General features: G+C 36.9%; 1 protein-coding gene across 7 annotated transcripts in view; it reads right to left on the bottom strand.

The window, feature by feature from the left end:
- Positions 1 to 642: 642 nt before the first annotated feature.
- The window catches only part of rapgef2 (Rap guanine nucleotide exchange factor 2), a 229,581-nt gene continuing 220,249 nt past the window's right edge, over positions 643 to 9,974 (bottom strand). For 6 of the 7 annotated variants that reach the window (XM_062981227.1, XM_062981229.1, XM_062981228.1 and 3 more), the window contains 5 exons: positions 8,636 to 8,788; positions 7,309 to 7,534; positions 5,874 to 6,433; positions 3,258 to 3,566; positions 643 to 2,578 (listed from right to left, as the gene is read on the bottom strand). In XM_062981227.1, the coding sequence (XP_062837297.1) occupies positions 2,553 to 2,578; positions 3,258 to 3,566; positions 5,874 to 6,433; positions 7,309 to 7,534; positions 8,636 to 8,788 (1,274 nt within the window). In that variant the 3' untranslated portion in view covers positions 643 to 2,552. The remainder of the gene's footprint in view (positions 2,579 to 3,257; positions 3,567 to 5,873; positions 6,434 to 7,308; positions 7,535 to 8,635; positions 8,789 to 9,974) is intronic. The other variant, XM_062981231.1, reaches the window with a different exon arrangement.

Below are 9,974 nucleotides of genomic sequence, written 5' to 3'. Positions count from 1 at the left end.
AACCAGTGCTTCTCTAAACATAGAAAAGGACATGTCAGGGAGATATCCAGGTTCAAGTATATAAGAATATAAATACTGTAATAAATAAAGTAACCTAGTTTCATAGGTCCAGGAATTAAAAAAATAAATTGAAAAACAACCATGTCAATCTCGATCTGCAAAAGTATAACGTAACACAGATTTATTGCCTTAATGACACATTACTTAAGCTGTTTTCCAAATCTTTTTATTGTTAGTTCATCAAGGACTATGATATGGAGGGAACCCTTACTTAAACTGAAGAGAGAAGGGGAAAAGATACTCAAGATAAGCAGCATGCCCCCAGTCCTTCGATCTTTGAAAGGTACTTTCTCCTCAAGTTCTTCCACAGGAATCAAGAAGTCAGGGTGTTCAGTCTTAGTGTATCAACATCATTTAGTTAACTTTAGCTTAGTTGGCAATACAGTGAGATGTTACTGTTCTTAAGTGTTAGCAGCATGTCACTGTATAAGTTTAAACATTTGCTACTGCCGCTAGTATTGGGATCTTGACCTCACTGAGACCAAAAATCAATGTTATACATGTGATTCATCCCCCCCCTCTCTCTCACACACACAAATTATAGCTTAAGCATATATACAGGACAACACAGAACAATACAGAGATCATTAACGTTATATTTATTTATATTCCAGCTTCATACAAAACTGGATAGAAGCATAAACATAGTACATTTCTACCATTTTCAACAAAAATATATAACCAATATGTACAATTATTGTATTAAAAATACAAAAGGATACAGACTCCACCAATGTCTTTCTAAAAGACATACAGGTACAAGTAGTATCAAAAAGTATGAGGAAATCACCAGTTAGTTGTACATTCTGCACTTGACATCACAGAGTGAACTGAGATTAGCAGTCCTATGGTCTACAATTACTTAATGCCTATATAACATTTGTGCAACTTGTGATACAGCTAGGTTTGTTTTGTCTTGCTATATGCACATGAGGTCCATAGCCTATATAATGAAACTGGCAAATGCATATTACATGTAAAATTACAAATGCATAATTGACAATGTGATATATAAGCAAGTAGACAAAAAGCCATGATTACAGAAGAAAGTAGAATTAAATAAAGCACTGACTTTATTCAATACAGTGAAAAAACACTGCAATTTGATCTTTAGAAGTTGAAGCTATTTACGTTTATCTACTGATCAATATGATCAGCTGAGTTCAATGAAAAAAAATCCAAGACCAGCAGTTCCTCACATCTGAGTACTACTCGGATTGGCAGCCTTCACTTTTCCGGAGTCTGTGCAAAACCAACATAAAAATAGGGGTTGGGGATGTCATTCCTCAAGGGTTAATAGCAGCTGTGAGCAGGTGATTGCTATCCATTGGCCTTCTCTACACATGAAGTGTTCCATAGAAGCCGTCCAGTTGTGAATAAGTTTGTACTACAAAGGCTGGCCGATCCTACATTGATTGTTTCTCTTTAAAAGGTCCATAATTTTCCAATACTAAGCCAATAGAAACAAGGTTCTTGGATCAGTATTAGGAGTTTGCATTAGCAGCAGTTTTCTCAATTGCATTAACTGTAGTGTTATTATAATTTATTTGTGACAACAACTATACAAGGGTGGGGGTAAGTGAAGGAGATATTTGAAAAGGTGAGGTTGCAATTTGTACTCTGATTGGAAAAAAAAATCTTTCATTCACCATCCTGTATTCCTCAAGACACAGCAGAGGGATACAAAAGGTTTTCTTTCTCCGCTGATTACTCGCAGTAAATTCTACAATGTATCAGCTGTGCTTTGAGTGGAACACTAAAAATGGAGCTCGAAAGTCAATGAAAGGCTGAATCCTCCCTATAGGTCATACCATCTTTATTTAGCCACAACAATCCCCCCCACCTCCCCAAAAAAGTAGTCCAGGCTGGCAAACCATTCTTAAAAAGTACAAAATAATACTGTAATTATGCAGGTGTAACTTTTTCTTCCGTTCTGCACACAACATTTAAAATAGCAACAAAGGCATTGTAAACAAACAAACAAGCACTGTGTACTTGAAGGATTCCAACACATTTTTTCCTAATAGGTTAAAGGCCAAAATGTAGCTTGTCAACTAGATGATCTCATTATCCCAACGAGGTGAAGTGCTAGGATCATGATTAAAATCTGAGGAAGAACAAAACAAAAATGCTTCCAGGCATCAGGGAAGTGCAGTCAGACTTAATCATTCTGATGTGTTGATCTTGGAATTTGGAATGATACTGTGTGATGTGGCAGACAGCGACAGTGGCAGCTGGGAGGACGCTGCACTGTGCATTCAAGCAACGCAGTTTGAAAAGTGCCAGGGCGATTTCTTCACAGTATTTCACATGCAAAGGGGAGAAGTGTGGGGGGAGAAGGGAGAGAAGAAGCCCCATGCTGCTTTAAGGCAGGGAAGGAGGCAAACAGGTCCACCATCCTTTACTTAGAGTTCCAAGGCTCCTATACTAGGGGCATCATCTTGTGCTCTCCTTTTAGTTGGCTCACTCAGGATCCAGAAAGCCCCACTTCTTTAGACGGCAGAGACTTGCTCATCTTCTGCAAACACAACAGGACAGAAGGGAAATAAATTTCATGGTCTTCAAAGCTAAATATCCCATTTTAGTTTCATTGAACATGGACACTTCTAAATATTTTGGACCACCCTTCCTTGGTTCCCCCTTTACATTAAACACTATACATCATAACTTAAATGGCACTCTGACATTTACAATTCAATGTCATCTAATTATTATTTTACTCAGCAGGGATGTAATTTTTACACATTTATAAGAAATAGTCTGCAGCCCTGAATGTGGCTGTATTAAACCATAGCCTTCAAATCTCCAAAACAAGAGCACATTTCATAACAGCTAGGCATACCAATCTGTGCAATTAACCACCTCTTGATTTTAGATCAAAAGGAAAGCTTTGAGCATTCTTTCAACAGGAGTTCAGTCTGAGAGAAAAACAACACACCATACTAAAAAATCCAAAAATATGGCATGAGCTTTGTTAACAGCTGAAAGACTTGAGAGAAACCTAGAATGCTCGTCATAAAAACAGCAATCTTAACAGCTGCTTTTTTATCTACTATAAACCATTAGGTAACAATGCAGATAAAATATGCTAAGAGCCTGGTAACAGTAGGACCATCTTCCCTGCACCTGCACCATCTCTTCAGGATAAAAAAGCACTTTGGAATGTATTCATTTTCAAAATGTGATAACGTGTTTACCATCCTCTTCTGTTGAAAACCCTTGAGACTGATAGTGAGCAAGATGTGGGTCTGACTCATTTGGTTTATGCCACTGAGATTTGTTCACAGGCCTGGCAGATGAATGACCCTGTGTTTGCTGCTGGGACGCTGGCGGTGAAATCCCTGGGGTTTCGCTGGAACGTGCCACCATCCTAGACCTCTGAAGTGCTACGTTGTAATCTGGTGGCTTTCGGGGTGGGTGGGAAACGCTTTCTGCGAAGTCGATAGGTATTCCTACATAACCAGGTGGGGTTGGTGGTGGTTCACGATAGCGACCCTCTTTTCGAGCTGCAGTAAAACAGCAAATTATTAGCAATTATTTTTTTCAACATATTTGTTGCAGAAATTATGACTATTTGTACTTGGCTGCATTAAATCTTATTAAAGGTAGCTCTAATGTGCTGCCAACAGAGGTCAGGTTTCATAAGAGTTTGGCATTAAAAGTAAAACAGAGTGTAGATACAAGTCAGCCAAATAGTAGAACATTTATATCTCTTTGATTTTATTATGATGCAGAATGTGTATTTTAACCTTTCCCATTCAAATAAAGCAAGATGCAAAAACGCTTTGTTCTGGCTGAATTGTGCCAACACACCCATGTTACATACATATACCAAGGGATTAGTATTATATGTAATATATGGATGTACACACATCACTTATAACACTTTTAGATGACATATCAATGCACTAGCAAAGATGCAGAAGATGAAAAAAGTGAAATGAGCAGTGAAGTCGGATAAAACCTGGTCCAATTATAGAAGTCAGCTTGTGATGAGACTATATTATGCACACAAGGCAAGATGGCACCTTGAAAAAGAATCTCAAGCTTAGGTTCATAAATAACAGTTGATAAGATGACATTGCAGTAGAAGCAATATGACAGTGTTTTCATCTTTTAGCAAAAATGCAAATAGCACTAACCCACTTTACACCTTGAATATTTGTTAGAGCTACAACTGTTTGATATAGAGTTTTCTGACCTGAGTTCACATTCTGATAAAATGAATGTTTTCCCTAAATTTCTCCAATTAACTTAAAATAATAAAATGTATTATTCGGATTACAAAGAACAAATCAGCATGTATACATTCTTCATGTACTGGGTTTTGCTTCCTTTCGTATGCACGGTAATTCATAAAAAACACAAAACTTTAAAAAGGTAATTTTTTGATGAAAAAGGTGGAGGAAGGATGAAAACTTTAAATCCCATGAAGAAATATTTGGGGTAAGCAAAAGAGGGGGTTCATGGGGAGTGTCCCTCTTGAAATGCACTTCTGGAGCATGAAGAGAGAATTATGATTTGTAATTGTTAGTTAGTTGCTGAAAGTGCTGTTACATTTGATTATATAATGTTTATCATATTGCTGCAGCAACAGATAATTAAGTGATCATTAGTTTTCTGGGTCCCTTTAGATAGAAGCTTGCCTCTCCACTTTAATTCTATGAAGCTGCAGGCCGAGGGAATCAGGCACTGTTGATTGTCAACAGGGAGTGAAAAGCATATAAAATGGAAGGTCCCATTGCTACTCAGTCTATATAGATCCAGGACGAACCTTTCTCCTTCCTTAAAGTCTTACTAGGGCTTGTGGGCCTTCACCTCTCTCTGTAACAGACCAGCTGCTTATTAAGTAATATAAAAACATGAAAAAGCCCTAACGTCCCTAAAGAAATCATGATCTAAACTTATTTATTTATTTATTTATTTACAACATTTATATCCCGCCCTTCTCACCCGAAGGGACTCAGGGCGGCGTACAAATTGGCAACAATTCAATGCCTACACATAATTAAAACAGCAATGAAAATCCAATAAAACAATTAAAACAATATAAAAATATAAAACATATTATTAAAATCCATTCCTCCAAAAACCTCGTGCTGTAGCCGTAAATCAGTCCGGAATAGTCTCATTTCTGTAAAATGATTTAAGCAGATCCTTTTATTCTCTAATATTGAATGACAAGTCCCATCATTTCCAGTGAACACAGCAACTGATGGGAACGAGGGAAGTTGAACTACCACTCATGTGCCACTAATAGCACCATGAAAGTGTGAAAAAAACCTTGTGATAATAGATTGTCACACAGATCATTCCATAAAAATATAGTGCTTATAGTATTCCTAATGATATAATGCTTATACACCCACACATTTAAGGACATTGGTCTAAACCAGTGGTTCTCAACCTGTGAGTCCCCACATGTTTTGGCCTTCAACTCCCAGAAATCCTAACACCTGGTAAACTGGCTGAGATTTCTGGGAGTTGTAGGCCAAAACACCTGGGGACCCACAGGTTAAGAACCACTGATCTAAACTTACTAATAAAGCTGGAAAACAGAACCAGAGTTTCCAATGATGATGAAATGTAGACAACATTAAGACAAGTTCAAGACACTATTTATCAGAACATCAACCCAATAATGGATTATTTGCAATAGGAAGCATAATTTCTCATAGCACAATGGCTTTACTGAAAAATCAAAAATCAGATAAGACTGTAAAATGATGTTATGTTTTGCTTTAAAAAATGGAAAAATATTTGAAAAATGCATATGAATATAAAATACTTTATCGTAAAAGAGTTAAACTTACCAAGAAGACCCTTTGTATTACTTGTTGACACAGCTATATGAGCTGACATGGGAACTGGCCGTGAGTCCTCTGCTGATAGAGATGTTATGCTACTGGTTTCAGCTTCAATTGACACATCCTTCCCACCCCTACGTTTTATGGTACCTGTATCACCTTCAGAGTCCTCTCCCCAGTAGCCTGTGGAGGAGGCCCAGCTTGCTCTGGACTGTGCTTGATCAAGGCCCTCCCTACCTTGACTCTGCCTGCCATACTTTGTGCCATGATCGGAGAACATCATCGGGTCCATGTGGCTGCCTGAGGCCCATAGTCCTGCCCCATCGCCTGAACTATCGAAATGAGCATGTCCAAAAGGAAGGGTTTCCCAACTTCGCTGGTGCTGTATTGTCTGAATATTGTCATGGGAACCACTTGAGCAAGAAGTCCAACTGCCACGGCCACTATCTGCCGCATCAAGTGATGCTCGATCTCCCTGATCCTGGGACAGTTCCTCTGTACTGGGTGAAGAAAGCATGGTTGCCCCAGCATACAGGCCTCTGTTCTCTGACAGTGGTGCATAGGAGCTACAAGGAAATGAAAATAATGAAAACAATATATATATTACAATGTATATAAGCACTAGCAACTAGAATACTAAAGGAACAGTGTGGCGTTCATTATTTTGCCACAAGTAGAAGTTAAATTTTAAATTTAACTTCTCTACAAGGAATGCACACCAACCTACAGTTTTACTTTCACCTCATTCCTCATTTATTATCATCATCATTATCATCATCATCATTACTATTATTATATTTATACCCTGCTTTATTTTTCCCAAAGGAAACTCAAAGTGGTTTAACATAAAATTACTGGCATACAATTTAAAATATACAAATATGCAAACATTAAAATAGAGTTAAAGATAAACAGTATTTAAAAAATCACAGTTAAAATCCATTAAAACATATTCAAAGTTAAGAACCACAGCATTTACCCAACCTTAAGGCTAGCTGTGGTCAAAGTTGTACGGAGACCTCAATAAAATTTTGTGGATCAGCTGAAACACAGTATCAAAAGTCCTGCCATGCATTATTTTTCCAGAGGGAAATCTAGATTGCGTTAGTCTCAATTCCCACTTATTGTTCCATTCCAATGACATTATCAAAACCCATCTATTTTATATGCAGCCTGGCTCCCAATTGGTCAGGGCGAAGTCCACATCCACGTTCTGCGATTTCTGTTATCTTATGCTATATATTGAAATCTAAATACCAAAAGGACATATCAACCTTGAAATCATATTAAAGCTATATTATCGCCATGCTACTCTTCCAAGTCATAAGGGTATGCATAGTTATAAAGTGATGCATCCCTAATATATGCTCTCAAGTGGAAACCTAAACCCTTCAAGTAACCTTTTAATAAAAAACATAATTACACAGACAAAAAAAAATACCCTAGGCTGTACTGATCTGGTTCAATCATGGCTCTTCTGTCAATTCTGCCCACTCCAAGATTAGTTTCCACAATGCTGACGGAGTGCCTCTGTCTCCTTTCATCATGTAGTGACACTGGCATTGAGTCAAATGAAGAATTGCTGACAATGCTAGACCTGGAAGAAATTTCACTGTGACCAGAGTCTGAGAAGTTATCCACTGTGCCACTGGGAGCAAGAGTATAACCTGCACAGGGAAAATAATTATGTCACTTAATTACCAAGTTTCCAGCATTTGCATTAAAATTCAAACTGTAAATCCCTTTAATCTGATTTTATATTTTTATCAGAAGAACAAATAAAATACAATGTCTCAGCTATTATACAAGTTGGAATGTTTGTCTTTCTGTCATGCATAATTGAACACAGAGTCACCAAACTTGATGTGTTATCTAATGGGGCTGAAATGACAATAATACGCTGCAGAAAATGGAGCCAATCCAGCAACCATTCCGTGTGCTTTCCAAACAAACACTTTGTATTTCTTATGCTTATGGTATAGTAATACACAAACCTGATGAAATAAAACTTGATATTTACATTTAAGATCTGATATTTCATATGTTGTTTATGTTTGAGGCTGATCAGTAAACTTCAGTCCAACCCCCCCCCCCACTCAGATAGCAGTTTTATTATGTTTTGCAATTAACATGGTATCAAACAGATTTTAAATACTTCAGATACTATTACATACATATTTGTTTTATTAACATTGTTTTATTTATCTATTTATTAAATGTATAGCCTGCCTTTATCTCAAGGTGAGCTTAAAGGCATCAATGCTTGATAAAGTTCCTAGTTTCTAACAATTGCTTAAGTCAATACACAGATCATTAAAACATATAAGGCATAACATTCAAAATGAAATAAAAGTACAGTGGGCCCTTGGTATACAATGAAGTTTGGTTCTGGGATGCCCTCATGGATATCAAAATCTGTGAATGCTCTGGTCCCATTATATACAATGCTGTACTAAACCGGTCATAGCAATAAAAGCAATAATCATGAAACAACAAAAGCTGAAATTATAAAAACAAATCAAAATACCATACAATCAATAATTTCATAATTGAACAGTTTGTTGCGCTTAAATGTGTATATTTACTTCAATTTTCAGACTTCATCATTTGAAGAGGGAGGGGAAACTTATTTGCATAATTGGATTGTGGGAAACTGAAAACAAAACCATTTGGCATCTTAACAGAACAACAAACTACATTCATCCTAATCATGACTGGAGAAGAAACCATTAGAGAGAGATGAAAAGCACTTGATGGCACTTATATACCTTTCCTTGGAGAGCTCTGAGGTGAAGTGGGAGGAGAAGACAGCTGTGACGACGCATTTGAAATAGTGTCCTCAGCTTGCTTCTTATGACGCTCTAAACTGCCTTCTTCAGAGAGTGAAAGTATTTTCTTTAAAGCTTGTGGGGAATTTATCCCTTCAAGAAAAGAGACACATCAACATTTCTATACATATATTGTATTAAATATAACAATGTTACGAGGATGAAAACACTGAGCTCTGGCAGTTTTTTCTAGTAAAAGCACATATGTTTTTGTGGTTTTTATGCAGACTACTGGTTGTATACTAATGGTTCTCATACCAATCAAGTTTAGACCATGGCTTCTGATCTGGGGGCATGTTTAGTGCTCAGTTTAAACTGGAAAGGAATCAAAACATACAAACAAGAGTAAATGATGTCTTCTTAGTCTGTATTGGTTTCAATGGGATGTCTATACAAATGTTCATCTTCAGAATGTGGAGGGAGATTTTCATTGAAAACAATGCATTGTAGACAGGCCAAGCTGCAGTCCAATGCTTATCTCTTTATTTGTTCTTCAAAAAAAAAAGCCCATATTTTGGGTGAATGCAGAGATCCAGCTTTCCTGTACTGGCTGTTTCACTCTCTGCCAGAGCAGCACGGCAAGCCAAAAAGCATCAGACCAGCAACCACAGTAATGAACTTCCATAACCTTTTTTACACCACAGTTAACCCAAAGATACTGCTTGCTTTACATTTAGTGACATTTGTGACATGGTGCTGTCATACCATCATGAAATACACAGAGTCAGCAGGAAAAAACAGGTGATTCTGAACATTTACAAAGCAACTGTTCTGATGCATAGCAAAAAGGTGCATATAGGATAAGTTGGAGTGTTTAGGGAATCCCCTGGCAGTTCACCTATGTTCTTGCTTTACATCAAAATTAATTTCTGACCTCCCAACATTTACCATGGTTTCCCTGGCATTCATGACTAATGTTCAAAAACTGTAATAACAAGAGAATATTAATAATTCAGAATTCTGAATATGCACTTAGCAAATATTTGGATATATCCATTTTATTAGTTATCAGCCCAATTTCATCTGCTTCAAACCACCAGGTGCCTTAAAATATATTTTTATTTTTGCAATGCTTGGCAATTATCACAAGTTATGTTTGATCGCCAACACTGATTTAGTTAGCACTTGTTCAATCAATGCAATGCAATAATAAAAATATAGGAAAGCTTGCTTTTTCCACTTTGCCATGTGTTAATTCTTTATTGTGAAAATAAAATACTTAACTTCTGTCAATCGTTTAATAAAAGTATCTTTAAAAATGTTATTGAGATTTTGTTGA

Source organism: Anolis carolinensis, chromosome 5, assembly GCF_035594765.1.
Source record: "Anolis carolinensis isolate JA03-04 chromosome 5, rAnoCar3.1.pri, whole genome shotgun sequence".
NCBI classification, from domain to species: domain Eukaryota; kingdom Metazoa; phylum Chordata; class Lepidosauria; order Squamata; family Dactyloidae; genus Anolis; species Anolis carolinensis.
Note: the sequence above shows the minus strand (reverse complement) of the source record. Positions and strands in the feature narration are given on the sequence as shown.